The sequence below is a fragment of the Sabethes cyaneus genome, chromosome 2 (assembly GCF_943734655.1).
Source record: "Sabethes cyaneus chromosome 2, idSabCyanKW18_F2, whole genome shotgun sequence".
NCBI lineage: Eukaryota > Metazoa > Arthropoda > Insecta > Diptera > Culicidae > Sabethes > Sabethes cyaneus.
In genome coordinates this window covers 118,572,808-118,594,362 of record NC_071354.1, presented here as the reverse complement: position 1 = coordinate 118,594,362, position 21,555 = coordinate 118,572,808, and the positions used below count along the sequence as shown (strand labels likewise).

Sequence of the window (21,555 nt, the reverse complement as noted above, 5' to 3'; positions counted from 1 at the left end):
GCCCCCTACCCCTTACCGAGCGCTAGAGGATGAGAACGCTGACGAGAGAAGAGTCTCCAATGACGAACTTGTTAGAATTGCGAAAAACCTGAAGATGAAGAAGGCGCCAGGCCCGGATGGGATCCCCAATGCAGCTCTTAAGGAGGCAATCCATGCATTTCCAGACATGTTCCGCACGGTGATGCAAAACTGCTTAAACGAGGGACACTTTCCAGATAAGTGGAAAATCCAGAAGTTGGTACTGTTGCCAAAACCGGGAAAACCGCCGGAGGATCCAGCATCATATCCACCACTCTACCTGCTGGACACACTGGGAAAGCTCCTAGAAAGGATTATCCTGAGAAGGCTATCCATATACACGGAGGGCGAGTACGGAACACAAAGGCAGTTTGGGTTCCGGAAGGGAAGGTCTACACTAGATGCGATCCGGACTGTCACCGAGACAGCACAGAAGCCGTCCAAGCAGAAACGTAGAGGAAACCGCTACTGCGCAGTGGTCCCTATCGATGTTAAGAATGCATTCAACGGCGCCAGCTGGGAAACCATCGCAGCAGCGCTCCATAGAATGAGAGTCCCCGACTATCTGTGTCGCGTTCTGAAGAGCTACTTCACGAATCGGGTGCTAGTATACCGGACGAACCTCGGAAAGGAAACGACCGTGATCACGGCGGGCGTTCCACAAGGGTCAATATTCGGTCCATCTCTCTGGAACAGTATGTACGACGGCGTGCTAACCCTAGAACTACCAACGGGAGTGGAAATCGTCGGCTTCGCCACATCACGACATCGTGATGATGGTTACATGCGAATCGCTGGAGGAAGTGGATGCGTTGGCGACTGAGTCAATCTGCAGGGTGGAGAGTTGGATGCAGAACGCGAAACTGCAAATAGCGCACCATAAAACGGAGATACTACTGGTGAGTAATCGGAGAACAGTCCAACACGTGGGGCTTACCGTCGGAGAACACACCTGAAAACGCGAGGTGAAGCACCTGGGTGTGATGATCGACAGTCGGCTAAAATTCAACGGTCACGTTGACTACGCATGCGAAAAGGCAGCGAAAGCCATCAGTGCACTGTCTAGGATCATGCCGAACAACTTTGGACCAAGCAGCAGCAACAGGCGCCTCTTAGCCAGTGTATCATCGTCGATACTGCGGTATGGCGGACCAGCCTGGATTACAGCGCTCCAAACCCAGCGCAACAGAGCGAAGCTCAGAAGTACGGCCCGACTAATAGCCATTCGAGTTGTGAGCGCGTACAGGACTATCTCATCAGAAGCTGCGTGCGTAATCGCTGGGATGATTCCCATCGACATCACCCTGATGGAGGACTACGAGTGCTATAGGCAAAAGGAGGTAAGATGAATCAGAAAGCTGATGAGAGCAGAATCATTGGCTAAGTGGCAACATGAGTGGAATACAACAGGTAGATGGACCCACAGGCTCATATCGACTCTCTCGGTTTGGGTTAATAGGAAGCACGGGGAGGTGAACTTTTACCTAACGCAGTTCCTGTCTGGTCATGGTTGCTTCAGGCAATACCTTTACTGGTTCGGGCACGCCAGATCGCTTTTATGCCCGGAATGTGGGAACGTGGAAGAAACAGCAGAGCACGTGGTTTTTGACTGTCCCAGATTTGCAGCATGCAGGGATCAATTGCCTTCCGGTCTTAACGTCGAAAATATGGTGGAGGAAATGTGTCGCAACGAGAGTATTTGGAATGCCGTCAATAGCGCAATCGCATGCATCATGTCTGATCTGCAGTGTAAGTGGAGAGCGGAACAGTGAGCTAGCATCGTCAGTTAAGTTATTTTGAATGAAAGGTGGCCTACGGAACAAACCGCTCAGAGCCGCATATGACACCCCAAAGCAACGCGATCCGGGGCGCAGTAAAACTAGACTGAATTCATATGTGTGGGGATGGGATTTATCCCGAAATAGTCCCAATACTCAGATCGGTCCTTGTTGAAATAGGCATAGCAAAGAAACCCTGCGAGGGTGGCTGTGACGGAGTGCGCGTCATGTTGGAGGGCACTTTCTAATCGGTACACGTCTTGTCAGGTTAAGAAATCCCGCGAGGGTGGCTGTGACGGGGTGCACGTTGTGAATGTCGGCACCTTCTAATCGGTACACGTCTCGATGGGTACTGCGAGCTAGCTGCGCAAATGACCAGCAACGTTAGCCTGCGTTGATAACTGCAAAGTGCATGAGCATGGCATCCCTTCGATATGCCTGCAGGAGTAACGCTAGAAAGCGTGATTGGAAATTGGAAAAGTGCAAGAGCACAGCCTTCCCCGGATGTAATACTTCATTGTGGTACTGGGGGATCCAGGCAGAGAGCAAGGATGAGGTTTTGGTGGGCGAGAGTCCCACACAACGTCCGGGTTGGCTCCGGATATGAGCATTAGTTTTCCGAAACCTTGTAAAAAAAACACACACATACACACACACACACACACACACACACACACACACACACACACACACACAACCCCTAATCCAAGGTGTCATGCGACCCGTGCCGAGGGATGAATGGTGGGGGGGGGGTTCTATAAATACTCAGCCTCAAACGGAGCCTGTGGAGTACCAGAGCGCCCTCCACAGTAATCAGCCCTTACCGCATCATGAGGGGCTCTGATGTGGCGGACTTTTCTTTCCCCTCAACTCGTGGGATTCTTATGGAAAACAAAATCAAAAATACAACAAGTGTAGTTACGGTGGAAAACCCGTTCGCTAGAGGAGGCATCCAACGTTCTCCACCAAGGGTGGAGAAGGATGCAACTAGGAGCGCTAGTGTGGGTGGCAAAGGCAGCGGTATGCCTACCACGCCGGACACAGCGATGAACGGCCCAGCGCTTATCAGGGCGATGGAGAAAAATAGAGGCGCTGTACCTAAAGTGGTAGCAGCGTCACAGCAGCTCGATGTAATAATCGAGTTTACGTCAGGTCGCGGCAATTTCTCCAAGGACCTGAAGCAGAGCTTGCTCATGCTTCGGAGAACCTTGAATGCAGCGACCAAAACGCACAACGACCTCGTGGCGCGTGCAGGAGAGGCTAAGAAGGTGACCGTGAAGTCGTCGAAGGCAGTACAAACGGACGCTTGCCCGTTGACGGAGTGTCGTAACGCGGCCCAGGAGGCTACGGAAAGCGCTACCAGCAGCGGTAAGGCATCCGCCAAGCGCCCGAGACAGTCCCCGGGGGATGCGGACCAGGGGTGCGGACCGAAAAAACGCCTGATCGGTAAAAGCCCTCAGGCTAGCGGGTTGGCAGAGCTAACCGATGAACCAGCGGAAAGCTCCAAGACAGGTGGCCCGTGGACCGAGGTTAGGGCCAAGAGAAAAGGCGGAGGAGGCTCCAGTAAAAAAAAACTGCTCCACCTAAACCGGCAAGAAAGCGAGCGAAGAAGGGCGACGCTCTTATCCTGAAAACCGACGGGTCGAAAAACTCGGAGGTTCTGAAGGCCATGAGAGGAGACGCCCTACTCAACGATCTGGGCGCGGACGTACGGAGCATCCGCCGCTCACGCACGGGCGATATGATCCTCGAGTTAAAGAAGGACGCCACAAAGAAGAGTTCCGCATATAAGTCCATAGCGGAAGGAGCGCTCGGGGACGGAGTGCAGGTTCGTGCTCTCACACCAGAAGTGACTCTCCAGCTTAAGAACCTGGACGAGATCACCGAAGTGCGTGAGGTCGTACAAGCTCTCAAAGAGCAAAGTGGAGTGGTGGTGGCAACCGAGGCGGTTCGCCCACGCAAGGGTCCGGCCGGGACCCAGGTAGCCACCATACGACTTCCGCTGACTGACGGAAACAAAGCCCTGAAAGCTGCTAGGCTAAAAGTGGGGTGGTCGGTATGCCCACTGAGCGTGTCCAAGCAGTCGGAAGCTTGCTTCCGGTGTTTCGAGGACGGACGTAAAGCCTGGAACTGCAAGGGGCCAGATAGGAGCCAGTTGTGCAGGAGATGTGGCAGTGCTGGCCATAAAGCAAAGGACTGCGCGGAGCCTCCCAAGTGCCTGATCTGTACCGGTAAACGGGACGCAAAGCACGTAACGGGAGGTCCAAGGTGCCCGGCCGGTGTGTCGGCGACTAAGCCACATTCATAGTGCAAGTGACACAACTCAACCTGAACCACTGCAGCACGGCTCAGCAGCTGTTACACCAAGCAGTTGACACATTCCAAGCGCATCTATCCCATGAGAGCAAATTTTGAAAGTAGTAATATTAAAAATATTTGTATGTAGTATGTTCAAACATACTATAAAGCTTACAAAAATCCTGAATTGTCATATTGTTTATTGACAATTCATGCTAAAATGCACCTTGCAAGTGGGAGGTTAACAATATAGATTTTTTCATCATTTAGGCAAGGCTGCAATTAATTCTCTGTCAATAGTTTTAAGCCGAAATAATTTAAAACTGTATATCGTCAAAACATGTTTCATTACTAGGGTAACATTTTGTTCATACAGAGTTTTTTGAAAAATGAAAGCATTTTCCAGATAAGCGGCCTTTAAAAACAGGTACTTTTATAATGGTGTCCCGTAACGAAAATTTTGCATTCATTTCCATATACCAGAGAATTTAAATCCGAATTTTTTGAAACTATGGATTTTCTTTAATCATATATGTACAATCAAAATCGCGCTGTGCTTGACTTTTGATAAGCATTTCTATGTAAAATAAAATAGGTGCTTCAAAATGGTGTCCCGTAACGTTTTGTTTAACGCAAAAAGTAATTGAATGAAAAAGCACTTATCACATCATGTTTCAATTAATCTTTTTCGACGATAACAAATCTATTATTTTGATGACCGAATGCAAGTAAATATGTATTTACTATAAGTATGTATAAATATGATTACAATATAATAATATATTGTAATATTAGGGAATGTGCGGTAAAGACGGGCACCTCAAGATTAAAATTCAATATCTACACAAGTATCTCTGTTTGATATAGCCATACTACTACTAAATTTTGTTCAAAACTTATACTTTAACATCAAAAACATTACCTAGTAATCATATTTTTTAGACATTGTACAAAAAAATGGACACATTATATGAAAGGTGGACACCGCAAAAAAGGTGTGATGCCTGATGAGTAATACCTAACGAGGTATGATACCAGTCGTCGTATGTTCGAATCTCGACTGGATGGTGCTGCCAAACTCAGTAGGATCGTTGTACAAGCCCCGTAGAGTGATTTATCTATTTTGGGCAGACGTTGCGCGTACGTTATTTTGGACATTTACCGGAAAATCAAATAGAAGTAACCAAAATAAAGTACGCGTAAAGCCTATCCAAAATAGACAAATCAACCTAATTGTTTTGTACTTTAATAACTAGCTGCAGAGTCTCTCGACAAAGGGTGGCTCCAGGCAAAGGGTGAACATGTGCATTCCATAACCTCTGTTTACTAACTTCTACCCCTACGTCCACGTGTTGCCGGCTGGGGTACGCAATCTCGGTTACTGTAGGCTAACAGTGAAGGGGACAGAGTGGCTTCCTCCCACCTTAAGGTGGCAGCCACGTCAGTGAGATAGGGACCTGAGGCTAACAGCCCACTATACCCGAAAACAAAAATAAGTTAATGAAAAAGAAAGAAAGTCTCTCGATAAATAAGAAGGATTAAGTCTTAAAGACATTTATACCTAACGCCGTTTTCGACTTACTTCAATACTTTATCAATAAAATACTTGAATAGACTAAAAATTTGGAATTCCGTTTCTGAAAGTTGTTTAGTCAGCTTTTTTAGCACACTAGCAAGACAGCCTAGCCCAGAGAACATTTTTTAGCTTGCAAGATGCATAGTAAGTGTCGTACTTCGAACGGCATCATTTTCAGCTACTTTTTTTAGCGTTTCTTTTTTGAAAGTTTTCATGACCCTTTTCAACTGTTTTATTTTTTTATATTTTATATAACTGTTTTATCCCCTACCTCTACGTCGAATAATTTGCAAGTTCAACAAAGTTATATTGAAGAATAGGCAAAATTAGTCTTCTATAGCAACTTATGTTATAGTTATAGTTCGCAACATGAGTTGTTAATGTTGCATGAAATAGTAGAGTTGCTTAAAAACTTTTAAATTTATGCGTTATGATACGTTAACTGATACGTCTGAAGTAAAACAAAATACCTAATTTTCGAATATTTGCTATTTAATACCATTTTGGCGTGCAGCGCAAATAAAGCATACCTTTCGCATCAAGACGAACCTTATTTGCCGTTTTAAATTTTTTCAAATAAAATTTTTGAATTTTGTTATTTTGGTCAAAATCATGCAAAATCTTACATAGGGGGAGGGGGCGATTAGTCAACAATGGGGAAAACTCGTTACATAATTAATGCACAGCCCCTACATTTTAATTACTAATGTGTCCAAACCCTAAGATTAGGCAAGCATTTCATTATAATACTTCAGTATAGTTCTCACATGGGTATTTCTCTTTACCTGGAAGTAAACTTTACCTTACATGTACTTCGTTACTTATGTTTTATTACCAGATTATAACACACCAAATCAGTACACTATTGTTACAAAATATAGTGAATATAAACCAGATATAAAAACTGATTTAATCCACCTAGTGGTGAAAGGAACCTTTGTTATACGGTCTTACTTGCTATTTGAGATAGAAATCGACACGTCTTCGGAACATAATTCATCTATTGGTTAACGTTGCGTGGTGCGTTGGTTTTCATAAAATTTTTGGAAATTGAATAAGTTTACAAAATTTAAACAAAATAGCAGCACCTATAAATTTTGATAGATCCTTTTTCATGAAATTACTGAGTAAGGGTAAGCTGGTTGTTACTAATTTGAGTAAGTGCAAGTAAAAGCAAGTTATAAGAGGAAATATTATTCTTTAACATATACATTGCGTAGTAAAAGTCTAGTTTATAGGTTTTTGAACTACGCATAAATTTCTGTAACGCCATTATTTTTGATTGACATCAATAAAGTTTTCTTGAATAAATTTCATCAATTTTTATTAACCTTCGATTACTCACGCTGTACAACACGCATTTTGTACAACACGTGTAGGTTTTTGAATGCCATATTGTTATAAAGTTACAAATCTCTGTTTAACTAACGTATATTCTTCAATTACCTCGTTATGAGCAAAATGTCATAATTATTCAATGCATTAATACTTTAAATTGTTGGGCAAATAGATCAGCATAAACTGACATCACAGAAACGAAGCAATCAGCATGTGAGTTGTACCACGATTGGCCCTGGAAGTTTCTCTCGTTTCTTCATATGTAAAAATGGTGTCTGTATGCAGCAACACAATCAGCAAATATAAAATGTTTAAAATGTATCTGTTGGTAGTCGAGTCATTCGGGGTCAAAATTAAGGCATTTTTTTTAATCAAAGTTCTACAGTATCTAAACAAACAAACATAGAGGTATACTATATTCATCAAAGTTGTGTATTTTTACTATTTATACAATTTTGTAATACATGAAAAAGGAATACAACAATTACAAAAAGAGCTAAAATAGAAAAAACTGATCTTACAAAGTCATATACAATAAATAAGATTTTTCTCTCTTCGCTTAATAGATAGAAGGTTACTGTATTCAACAAAATTTCTTGTAATAATATGTTCTAAAACTTTGCAGAACACATCAATGTGTTATATTGAAACTGAAGAAAAATAATTTTTTTATTTCACTTTTAGGGGGATTAATCAAAATTTAAATTGCACCAGACGATAGAACTTTCAATTTTAAGAAATTCTTCCGAAGGTTCCATAAACTTAAAACCAAGTTTTCCCAGTCAAAATTCTAATGCGCATGTCTTTTTGGCTTTGGGCCATTCCCAGCTAGCATTTTCATACGTATAAAAAAGGTAAAAATCAGCATTGCGTACAGATATACATGCTAAATAAATCGTATTTCACGCGCAAAATTGGCATATCCGTACTATTTTGGAGGCGATATACGTGATTACGAATAATTTTGAGCGTTACGACTGTATAAGTATTTATATACGATAATATCCGATTAAGCGCGAGTTGCTCCATACTACTCTACGATTTGGTGCTGAAAATCGTATGTATGTCAGTCATTGTCATTATATACGACAAAAAATCAACTTGATCCCACTTTATCCAGCTTTAGTTACGATTTCGAGTTTGTTAGGAGATATTTACGATAGTTTTCGTACATTAATATACGAGTTGGTGCTAGCTGGGTTGTGCGCGCGAGTAACCGAATTACAAAAGTCGGCGCGAGTGTTGGAGGGTTAATATCTTTTGATCGGCAAAACCGATTCTTCTGAAATTTTGCAGATATATTTGTAGCATTAAAATCTCTAATTAGATGCCAAAATAATTCAAACTAGATAAATCATCTTAGATGAAATCGTTATAAATTATTGTAAATTTTAATGTGTTGTATTCAATTGATCATAACTTTCAAATTAAACGTCCAATCAAAAAACAAATCAATAGTGATCTATTAGGTTATGTTAACTGTCAAATGAGACTAATAGCGTCTAAATCGGTTTAGTCATTTCTAAGAAACAGGCGATAATTATTACCTTGTCAAAACAGGTTTTTTAAGCATAACTTTTAAACTGATTGTTTGTTTTCAATAAAATGTATCCGAAAAATTTAGTGTTAACAAGAGCTTTCATTCGATACCAAGATCGTTGAAATCGGTCATTTGGGTCCGGAGAAAATCGTGTCACGTAATTTTTACTTTTTTACTTATAACTTTTAAACGAAATGTCGGACCTCGAAACAATTCAATAGTGATATACTAGGCAAAAATATCTTTCAAACAAAAGTAATAGCGAACAAATCGGTTCTGCCATCTCCGAGAAATAGGCGATAGAAAAGTTGCGCCCCGCACATACATACACACATACACACACACACACACAGACATTGCTCAGTTCGTCGAACCCTGTCGATTGGTATATGTGGCTCGGCCCTCCGGGCCTCGGATCAATTTCGTGTTTTTCGACCAATTCCTAAACCTTTGTTATAGTATAACAAAGGTAAAAATATGACGGCCTGAACAGAAATCTAGAGAAAATAAACCATATAATGCAGTTTACTTTTTTCGTTACGGGACACCATTTGCAGAATACCGTTTGCCCAACAGCGCATGGTGTCCCGTAACGAAATGATTTTTATTATATCTTAAAAACTAAACCAAAAACCTGAATATACTTTTACAGTTTGAGTTTCAGGCTGCCTTCAGCTTAAAATTTTCGGAACATGTCGACTTTGAAAAACTTGAAAGAGAGCAGAGCTTTGCAAATGTTTGAATCATGTTCAGAATACGCATTTTCTGCGATGGTGTCCCGTAACGAAAAGTATTCCGCCACTATTCAATGATGCTTATTATAATAAATATTTCGCCCTCGTATTGAGGAAGTACTACTAAATAGCATCCCAAAACACCTATTTTGAAAGATATTCGTCAGATTGTTGGTAAAATATGAACAAATTTGTTTCGAAAAAACGGTTGCTCATGGTGTCTCGTAACGCTGGAATGTGTCAGTTTCTGAGTCAGCAATGGACATTGCCATAGTCTCGGATCCATATCGCGTCCCTGCCGGAAACGGCAACTGGGTCTCGGATAGGTCTGCGACGGCGGCTATATGGACGACAAGCAGGTTCCCGGTTCAAGAGGTTGTGTCAACTGCAGACGAGGGATTTGCGGTTGCCAAAGTGGGTGGAGTGTTCTACTGCAGTTGTTATGCTCCGCCGAGTTGGTCTATCGAGCAGTTTACGCGGATGGTAGACCGAGTATCAGTTGTGCTGACTGGTTTAAGGCCGGTGGTTGTGGCGGGCGACTTTAACGCTTGGGCGGTAGAGTGGGGAAGTCGTCGCACGAACCATAGGGGTCGGATTCTGCTTGAAGCTCTGGCAAAGCTTAACGTAGATCTGGCCAACGTCGGCAACACAAGTACCTTCAGTAGGAACGGTGCGGAGTCTATCATCGACGTGACTTTCGGCAGTCCTGGTCTGATAGGAGACTGGAGGGTAGACAATGGCTACGCTCACAGTGACCATCAGGCGGTCCGCTATGGTGTCGGTCAGATAACGAGGCGGCAGGCGGAGAGTAGGGCCAACACTCCAACCACCCGTGGATGAAAGACATCATACTTCGATCCCGAAGTATTTGTGGAAGCGATCCGGAGAGAGTGCGGTGATTGCGGTATGCCCGATCCGAACGCTGATCATTTGGTTGAAGTACTGTCGCGATCGTGTGACGCTACCATGCCTAGGAAAAGTCGACCTAGGTATGGCAGGTCACCGGCTTACTGGTGGACAGATGAAATTGCGGAACTCCGCGGAGTGCTTTCGTGCGAGGAGAATTAAGCAAAGAGCTCGTTCGGATGAAGGCAGGGCTGAATGTCGAGTAGCACTTGTTGCTGCACGCGCAGCGCTTAAGAGTGGGATAAAAGCTAGTAAACGAGCCTGCTTTGAAAGGTTATGTGCTAGTGCCAATGCGAACCCGTGGGGTGATGCCTACAGAGTCGTAATGGCAAAGACCAAGGGTGTGATGGCGCCCGCTGAGCAATCGCCAGAGATGCTGGAGCGGATCATCGAGGGCCTCTTTCCGCGTCACGAGCCAAGGCCCTGGCCCCAGGTCGCTGAGTCGTCCCACGGCCGACGTTCCAGTATCTCAGACCATAGCGTAGGATGGTCGGCCTCCCAGCCGAACATCCAAAGTAACGTGGGCGACGGCGGTTTGGAGGTCGGGGAGGAAGTGACGGTTACGAACGAGGAACTCATTGATATCACTAAATCCCTAAAGGTGAGCAAGGCACCGGGGCCAGACGGTATCCCGAATATGGCCATTAAAGCGGCTATTTTAGAGGCTCCCGAATTATTCGGGGCAGTAATGAATAGATGCCTGGAAGCTAGCCACTTCCCGGACAGATGGAAGCGACAGAACATGGTCCTATTGCCGAAACCGGGAAAACCTCCGGGTGTCCCCTCGTCATATAGGCCGATCTGTCTACTCGATACTGCCGGCAAGGTGCTGGAGAGGGTTATCCTTAACAGACTCGTTCAGTACACGGAGGGTACAAACGGTCTGTCAAGGAACCAATTCGGCTTCCGAAAAGGCAAATCTACGGTGGATGCCATCTTGTCTGTCACTAAGACAGCCGAGGTGGCAATCCAGCCCAAGAGGATAGGTATTCGTTATTGCGCAGTTGTCACGCTCGACGTGAGAAATGCGTTTAATAGCGCTAGCTGGGACTCCATAGCCAGCTCGCTTCGGAACGTCCAAGTGCCGGTGTCGGTGTACAGAATTCTGGAAAATTATTTCCAGAATCGTGTGCTATGCTACAACACGGAGGAGGGTCAGAAATGCGTTCCAATCACCTCAGGGGTTCCGCAAGGTTCCATACTGGGCCCAGTGTTGTGGAACGTCATGTATGACGAGGTGTTGAAGCTAAAGTTCCCGGTAGGGGTGGTGATTGTCGGCTTTGCGGACGATATCACCTTGGAAGTCTACGGTGAATCTATCAGAGAGGTTGAGTTGACGACTGCCCACACTATAAGCATTGTTGAAGATTGGATGCGTTCCAGGAAACTGGACCTAGTGCATCATAAAACGGAGGTTATCGTGGTGAACAACCGCAAGTCGGTGCAGCAAGCAAATATCAGCGTCGGGGACTGCACTATTTCGTCAACGCGGTCCTTAAAACTCCTTGGAGTCATGGTCGACGACAAGCTCAAGTTCGGGAGCCACGTCGACTATGCCTGCAAGAAGGTTTCCACAGTTATTTCGGCATTGTCTCGTATGATGTCTAATAGCTCTGCGGTATATGGCAGCAAGCGAAGGCTTTTAGCCAACGTGGTCCAGTCCATACTCAGGTATGGCGGGCCGGTGTGGTCATCGGCGTTAGGTACCAAAAGCTATCTAGCCAAGCTGGAAAGCACCTATCGTCTCATGTGCTTAAGAGTGGCGAGTGCGTACCGCACAGTTTCACATGACGCAATCTGCGTCTTAGCGGGTATGATGCCTATTGGTATCATCATCAGCGAGGACGTAGAGTGCTTCAACCAACGTGGAACTAGAGGCATACGGAGTACCACAAGATCGGCCTCGATGATCACATGGCAGCGGGCATGGTCTGATTCCACAAAAGGCCGGTGGACACATAGACTTATCCCGGAACTATCCGGATGGGTCAACAGGCGTCATGGCGAAGTCAACTTCCACCTGACACAGATTCTGTCAGGGCATGGTTGTTTTAGACAGTATCTGCACAAATTTGGGCATGCGGAGTCCCCCGAGTGTCCCGAATGCGCGGACGTTGAGGAAACTGCAGAACATGCTTTCTTCATATGCCCTCGTTTCGCGGGCGTGAGAAGCAACATGATGGCAGTTAGCGGACAGGACACCACTCCTGATAACTTAGTCCAAAGGATGTGTTCTAGCTCGGACGTCTGGGGTGCGGTCAATGCGGCTGCTACCCAGATCGTACTTGAGCTACAAAACCGCTGGAAAGCCGATCAACGGCGAATAAACAGCCTAACTACCATAGTCCAGTAGTTATCTAAAAGTGTGCGTTAAGCACAATAGCCCCTCCCTGAAGTAATACCGATAAGGTGGTTCCAGGGGGGATTGAGACTGGAGACTCGAGTAGGGTTTTAGTGGGTCTGGATCCTCACGCCCCAGTAGGGGGGTCGGGATACCAAACCCCACTCCCTGAGTTGTCTTCTCAGGTGTCTGATAGCAGATTTCCCTACTCGTTAAAAAAAAACACACACACACAGACATTGCTCAGTTCGATTGTTCGATCGATTGGTATATGTGATTCGGCACTCCGGGTCTCGGATCAATTTCGTGTTTTTCGACCAATTTCTAAACCTTTGTTATATAGTGTAACAAAGGTAATAAAAGAAAAGATTATTTTTAAAAAACGTTCTTAATATCGAGGTTACGTACTATCGAGAGTACGCATTAACGAGGTATACCTGTAAATATATAATAGAAGGCGAAAAGTTCAATGTTGCACAATATCTCAGACACAATATAATAACTAAATTATTTCTACAACTACATCTAATTTATAGTGTATGATATTTATTCGATTTCAGACCTGAAAACTTGCATCGTATGCGCGTGGAGTTGATGGAGAGGCAACTAGCGAATCTAACAGGCTTAGTGCAAAAAGCATTAACGCAAAAACCCCAGCATTTAACACCCGGTGGTAATTCAGTTATAACTGGTATATCACCGCAACACCGCTCAGGTAACGAATCTTTGTTAATCATTGCAACTGAAATCAGAATAAATCAAGTGGCCTCAATATGTTACATACTAAACTATTTTAAATTATAGAGCGATTCCACGGAGTTTCGCAAATTTCGCATTTTTGATTTAGCTGATACTTTGCATATATGTTCTCTTGAACATTAGATATACCAGCTGTTTAGTCATTCTGACTGGTAGCGATATAAATGTCGATAACATAAAAATATATTTGTTTTTAATCTACACGCAAAATAATCCGCACGTTCTTTCCACGTGAAAAATCACGTAAATTTCTCTAAAGGGAGTTACGTGACTTTACGTTGAACATTATTGGAAAATACAAAAACTTCTATCTGATTTCCACGTAAATGTACGCATACTAATACCAACTACGTGAAATTCACGTAAATAGTACGGGAAAAGTTGCATGGAAAATAATCACATAACTTTTCCCGTAATTTCGACGTGAAAATTATTTTGAGTGTATATAAAGTAACCTAAGGTATATAAAATTTCCTCTCTACTTATACAGTCAACCAAAAAAGTATTCGGACAGCAGCGCATAAATTTTTCTTTTAGTAATTTTTCGCAGTATTTTTGCAAAGAATGGTAACACATATTTTTTAAAACAATGTTTAACTAAAGCATATTTAGATGCACAACAAAAACTCGGGGAAAAGCTTTCCGTTTTGAAGATAGACTACATATAGTTTGAATTGGCGAAAAATGCAACCAAAAAAGTATTCGGACAGTTAACTATTAGTTGAAAGAAATGTCCTTTCTCGCTCAACTGTAGGACCATTTACATTCTCGATGACCTGTTTTAATCTGTTTGGGACAAAATTAACAATTTTTCAAATATCCCTCTGTGAATTGCTGACCATTTTTTTACAAGAGCTCGGTTTAAGTCATTTTGATAAGAAATCGGAAGATTTCTCATTATAGAAATGAAATTATCTAAAAAAATGTTCAAAAGAGTTCAAATCTAGACTGAATACTGATGTTTTGATAGCGCTAGGACAATTGTATGGTGTGTGTGTGTGTGTGTGTGTGTGTGTGTGTGTGTGTGTGTGTGTGTGTGTGTGTGTGTGTGTGTGTGTGTGTGTGTGTGTGTGTGTGTGTGTGTGTGTGTGTGTGTGTGTGTGTGTGTGTGTGTGTGTGTGTGTGTGTGTGTGTGTGTGTGTGTGTGTGTGTGTGTGTGTGTGTGTGTGTGTGTGTGTGTGTGTGTGTGTGTGTGTGTGTGTGTGTGTGTGTGTGTGTGTGTGTGTGTGTGTGTGTGTGTGTGTGTGTGTGTGTGTGTGTGTGTGTGTGTGTGTGTGTGTGTGTGTGTGTGTGTGTGTGTGTGTGTGTGTGTGTGTGTGTGTGTGTGTGTGTGTGTGTGTGTGTGTGTGTGTGTGTGTGTGTGTGTGTGTGTGTGTGTGTGTGTGTGTGTGTGTGTGTGTGTGTGTGTGTTTGTGTGTGTGTGTGTGTGTGTGTGTGTGTGTGTGTGTGTGTGTGTGTGTGTGTGTGTGTGTGTGTGTATGTGTGTGTGTATGTGTGTGTGTATGTGTGTGTGTATGTGTGTGTGTATGTGTGTGTGTATGTGTGTGTGTATGTGTGTGTGTATGTGTGTGTGTATGTGTGTGTGTGTATGAGTGTGTGTGTGTGTATGAGTGTGTGTGCGCTGCTTATTTTCTATCGCCTATTTCTCGGAGATGGCTGAACCGATTTGTCTGCTATTACTGTTGTTTGAAAGGTATTATAGTGGAGAATATTGCTATTCGCTTGTTTCGTGGTCCGGCTTTTCGTTTAAAAGTTACAAGCAAAATTGTGAAAACTACGTGACACGATTTTTTCCGGAACCACACAACCAATTTCAACGATTTAGTACCAAATGGAAGCTCTTACTATTGCTAAACTTTGTGCCACGTTTTATTGAAAACAAACAAGTGGTTTAAAAGTCAGCCTTAAAAAATCACACAAATTTGACAAGGTTCAAATGAGCTACGCTGTTTAGAATCTTCTGTATCCGATATGAAGAATAGATTAAGAATTGCTGAACAAATTGCCCTAAAAAATGAACTTATCATTAATGGTGTACCTAAATGGATTTCTGCTTCTGAGACTACAATCGTAACTAAAATTACTGCTGCCGTTGGAGTGCAATTGTACTCCCCTGACATTGAAAAGGCTCGCCGAGCTAAAAATGGCATGATACATATCGAGTTTAAGGGGAAACCGAAAGTGGCTCAAAGATGGCTGGATAAATGGCTACCATTCGAAGCATGTATTGTTTTGCGCCTTAAAACTGCATCTGTATTGGCAGAGCACGCTTTCGCCACGTAATCAGTGCTTCCAGCGCTGTTATAATGTCCTAAAACTTGTAATTCAATTTATCGATCTGCTGCGTATCAATAAACGCTCAGCAAAACATAATTGCTAATGGAAAATAAATTTAACTGAACATATCGATCATTACGTGTTCATAAAAGCGACCAATGTATAATTTGAAATTAGTTAATAGATATTTGGTTACGTACATATTTCGTTGAACTAGCGATTTCCGAAAAAGCAGCAACACAGTATCAAACTTTCGTCACATCAATGAGCTTTTAAAGAGCTTTCAACTTTCGCCGCATCGCACAGAGGAGTAACTAGGGCAAAAAGCTGGCCAAAATAAGAAAAACATGTTTTTCGGTCTTCTAATATAATATATATATTTTTGTATGCTTAAATAGATGCTGCACAAAGTACTCTTAGTCAAAACACACGGAAACATACCTGTAAGTTTTGGCAGGTGTACAAACATTGACAATATTTGAAACATTTTTTTTAAAAACCATCAAGCATCAGGAAACGGATTCCATCAGAAGTAAACAAAAAGATTAACAAAGGATATTTATCAAAACATAGGTTCATCATAAGTAATTCTAACTGGTTTGTAGGAAGAAAATTTAAAATTTTGAAAATATGACTTGTTTTAAATAGTTTTGTCAAACAACTATTTTTTTGCAATTTTGTGCTTTTTCAACGGTAAAAAAGTTATCTAATCTTGCAGAATCTGGTCATACATTCTATGAAGGAATGAATCTTTGTGGTATTCTGAACAAATCGGTACCTAAAGCTCATCCGGAAACGTCCGGACTGGCATTTGCGACCCTTTTGAAAATTGTATGTTTCACATTGTTTTGAAGGAAATATCGACCATTCGCATCTAGTTGCGTATCTTCTGTGCAAGAGAATTCACCTTCAATACAATGGGCACACTAGCAATACTACATGTCTAGGGATTATGAGGTCTGTTCTCCAAATATGTCACTATTTGAATCTACATTCCCATTCAACAAAATTCGCTGACAAGAATAGTAGGAAAAATGTTAGTTGGGTGACGGTAAAGTATGTAATAGTATGTGTGGCGCGATTGTTATTTGATAAATTGCATAACAAAAGTTATATATCACAGAGAAGACATCTACGTTGATTTAGTGTCGAAGAATCAGTCTACTCCAGTATCAACAATTTGGTATTAATCAATGTCATTTTTTTAATGAATCAGAGACAAACAAGATACTCATTGATTTACTCATGCATTTGTAGGTTTTGGAGAAGGCTAAATAGTGAATAGTGAATAGAAGAAAAGCATAATTTGCACTATTAAGTGAATTGAAATGACTTGTAATGGCGCCAGTTAGTTACAAAATTAACTATTTTTACGTTTCATTTCATATTCGAGCGAAATATTACTTAATACGTAAGAAAATAATTTTGGCCAGCTTTTGCCCTAGTTACTCCTCTGTGCATCGATGAGCTTAGAGTAAAATAAACAAACAAAACGCAAACGCAGGAATCAAAAACGCAATCCTATGCAAGCGGATTAATTAAACATCCTAGTGATCCTACGCATTATTCAGTTGCTGCTGTTAATTTTTATTGAATCGGAATGCCTTGATAAAGAAAACAAACCCTTTTTCGGGATGTTTGTAGTCAGTGCGGTTGGCTGCGGATCAGCTGTTTATGTTTGCAAGCTCCGCTATTTGACATATATTACCAATACTAATGCAATATTCAAATAAACGTTTAGGTTTTTAACGAACACATGAGATGTACAGTACAGTGTTTGTCGCACTAACACAATAACGTTAGCCACTTTCGGTTGCGCCTTAACAATACCAGAGTTAGAAATGATATTTTGCGTGCACGGAAAGGCAAATCTCTCTACTTGGACGAAATTGATTTTGGAAACTTACCATCTGGATCATCTCGAGTGTCACCCAACAATGCAAATGTACGAAAACAAATTTTCATCAATGAGAATTTAACGAAAGAAACTAGAATCATCTTTAATGCAGCTAAATCTCTTCGTTCGACGCACGGTCTTAAATTTGTCTGGTGTAACAACGGAATAATCTACTGTAAGCGTGATGAACACTCCGAAGTATGAATTATTGACAGTGTGAATGATGTCAAGAGAATTCAATCATCTCCAATGAAACCATGAGGGGTTGTCCTGCTGCTGCTGCTGTTGTTGCTGCGGTGCTGTTTTAGTTTGTACTTTTTATTCATTCAATGGCTGCAAACGAACAATATGAATTCCTGAACCAAGTCAAGTTAAATGACAGTCTCAAAGTCGACTATCTAAATGTAAATCAGGTTTTTTGCAATAGTCAACTAAATATTATATCAATTAACATTGACTCCATACGTAATAAAATAGATGATTTAAAATGTATCTTCACCGTCTCAGACAGACCGTTCATGTCATCTGTGTCACCGAAATCAGGCTGAGTGACAGTGAATTATATTTATGTAATATTGCTCGGATATGTAATATTGCCCGGATATGGTAGTATATGTTGTCCTCGCTCGAATCGAGCTGGAGGAGGGGCATGCATTCTTGTTCATAATTCATTGCGTTACAATGTTGAATCGAAAGAAGAGTTTCTCGAAGGCAATCTAATAATGTTGTCTTTGAAACCAGCGAATCTGAAGATAGGCGTTATTTATAGACCACCGCAAGCCAACTTGGCGGATAGCATAAGCTTCATCGATGCAAATTTAGAAAAACACAAGAACATTGTTTACGTAGGAGATATAAACATTAATTTGCTAAATGCTAACTCTAGCAGTTATCAATCCATGATTGAATCTAACGGCTTTGCTTTATTGAATAGAATAGATAATAATAGCTACACCTATAAACGAAGTCAATCCATATTGATTTTAGATCATGTACTTACTGATATGTACTGTTACTGACAGTTACACATACAACATTGCTCTCGAAGACCTTAATTTCACTGATCATAGAGCTTTGCTCATTGGCATCTGTAGTGGAATGACTCTCTCAGAGAATAGAACCCGTGAAGTTACTAGATTTGACTATCGCCAGATATCATTGGATATTATTCGTTCTCTGGATCAAATGCATGGTCTGAATAGCTTCTGTGATACGTTAAGCGCAATAATTTCGAATTGTTCGAGTACAGCTAGAATAAGTAAAAAAAGAGATAACGATCTTCCTTGGATAAATGAACATGTTCTACAAGAGATGCGTCAAAGGGATTATCTTTATCAACGAATGTTGCTATGGCCTGAAAATGTACAAATTAAATTAAATTATAAGCATCAGAAAAACTTGGTAACAAATCTAATCCGTAATAGAAAGAGAATTTATTATCGTAACTTGATTAATGCTAATAGATTAAATGTTAGGAAGGTGTGAAATATTATGAACGAAATTGTTTTTTGCAAGGTTTCGAAAACTATTGAGGATGTCAAAGAAATTGAATTTGCAAACAATACTTTAACAAATCAAACTGAAATTTGTAATGAGTTTAATAGTTACTTTACAAACATTGCTCAAGAGTTATCAATAGATTTAGCTGCATCTTCTGCCAACATGGATAGAACACCCACCCTAAGGACATCTAATGTCAACTCGATGCCAGCTTCAGAAATAGAAATAAGAAACTACATTCGTGAGTTAAACGCATCAAGTACTACTGGATTGGATAATATTGCTACTAAACTGCTTAAGTACAATGCTGATATCATTGTACCAAAATTGACCTGTTTGATAAATGCTTCTGTTGAGACTGGGATTTTTCCCGATAATTTGAAAAAGGCAAAAGTTCGGCCTATTTTCAAAAAGGGCTAAAAAATCAGATTGGAAATTATAGACCAATATCTGTACTGTCGGCTGTTTCAAAACCATATGAAAAATTGATTTTCAATAGACTCAGTGATTTTCTGCAAAGGAATAATATTATTCACAAAGATCAATTTGGTTTCCAACCGAAATCTAACACTACTAGTGCTGTAGTCACCCTTATCAATCGTATTCAAAAAAATATTGATAAACGAGATAATATCTGTTCATGTATTTTTATCGATGTTTCAAAAGCTTTCGATTGTTGTCCTCACGACATTCTACTACAAAAACTACACAATTATGGAGTACGTGATTATGCTAATCTTACTTGAGTAATCGAACACAAATAGTAGCAATAGGGTAGTATAAAAGTAGCGAACAATCTATTAAATTCGGTGTGCCAAAGGGATCTATCTGAGGGATAGCAAGGGCCCTGTATGTTAATGATGTATTTAATCTTCCATTAAGAGGAAAACTGCAGCTATACGCCGACGATGCTGTAATTATTTATTGTGCTTCTAATATTGGAACCCTATTTGAAGATATGCAATACGACTTAGAGCTCATAAGAAGCTGGTTCTGTAATAATGGACTCACAGTGAATGCTACAAAAACTAAATACATGATATTTTCAAATAATGATAAGTATAAAGACATATCTAATAGACTGCAACTCGGAAATCATCCATTAGAAAGAGTGTCATTAATTGTATATTTAGGGCTTCTCATACAGCAAAATTTAAAGTGGAACGGCCACGTTGACGCTGTTAACAAAAAATTGTCAAAGTTTTTGGGAATACTTCGCCGTTGTTGTTTTATGCTTCCCATCAAAGAAAGAAAAACACTTTTTTATGCACATGCTTATTCTCATCTAACATATCTCAGCGTCGTATGGCAAAATGCACCAGCTTATGTTTTATCTAAAATTAGTTGTACGCTAAACAAATTTGTTAGAACCTTTTTCTGGGAGCAATACAATACACCGCATATTGATACGATTAGTTTATATTGGCTAAATAGCATGATGAACGTTAATCAAATGAAGCATTATGAAGCCGCACTACTAATTTATAAAATTAAAAACAATTTGATTAAGCATAGTGTAACTCTACAAAGTATTTCGGAAGCACATAGATATAACACTCGTAATGCTAGCAATTTAATAACTGATGCTCCACGAACCAATTACCTACGATTAGGTTGTATTTTCTCCGCAACTGTAATCTTCAACGAGATACCAGTAAATATAAGAAATATTTCACCACTACATAAATTTAAAAAAGAATTGCGCAACTATATATTGGGATTCACGAATTAAGTTGATCTAAAGACCTTAATTTATCTCTTGGTCGAATAAACATGATAGAAAGACTTCGCCATCAGTCCTAAGGACTGTTTGAAGTCTGTAGTAATAATCTATACGTTATATCCACGGATGAGGAAATTATGAGATAAGATGAACTATCGTATTGTTATTAGACAATAAGTAATTCTTTGTAATTAGATACTCAGGGGTTTTTATGCCTGAGAAGGAAATTACATTTTAAAGTAGTTATTTCCAACTTTGCTTTTCCCCTTCCGATAATACAGTAAATAAATACAAAATACAAAATACAAATACATTCCTACCGGTATTCCTGAGCATCGCGCAAAACCCAAAAACACATTTAGCATCGCGGTTAAGCCTTCATTTATTGATGAACATGTTGAAAAATTTTCTAATTTCACTCGTTTACTATGTGTGACAGCGTATTGTTTACGATTTGCGAATAATTGCCGTGCGCAATTTACACACCGACTAAAAACTACTATTGTTAGTATTTTTTGAAACGATGGTTCTACAATTGATGAAGGGTAAGGGAAAGTAATGAACAAAGATTTTTTGGGACTGGAGGGGAAAGAGTGGAAAGGAAGGGGGACGGGGTAGTAGGTAGCTACGCTCAACAAGTTGTCTTTGTGCCTCATACCTTTTGTCCAATGCTGGAAGGTGCACGAGTCGAACCAAGCTATAATCTAAGATTATAACCGGATTTGAACCCACAACACCCGCCAGGGCATGTAGCTCATTGGTACCCGTGTATCTATGAACCACAGAGGCGCTGGACAAAAGGAGTCTGCACAAACCACCTTATTAACGTTGCGACATGTGTTGGGATATTTTTAAACACAAATTGTGCCT

At 41.1% G+C, this 21,555-nt stretch overlaps 1 protein-coding gene across 1 annotated transcript; it reads left to right on the top strand.

The window, feature by feature from the left end:
- The first annotated feature begins 1,001 nt into the window (after nt 1-1,001).
- On the top strand, nt 1,002-1,367 carry LOC128735920 (uncharacterized). Its single transcript, XM_053830401.1, has one exon. The coding sequence runs from the start codon at nt 1,002-1,004 to the stop codon at nt 1,365-1,367; it is 366 nt and encodes a 121-aa protein (XP_053686376.1).
- The last annotated feature ends 20,188 nt before the right edge of the window (nt 1,368-21,555 follow it).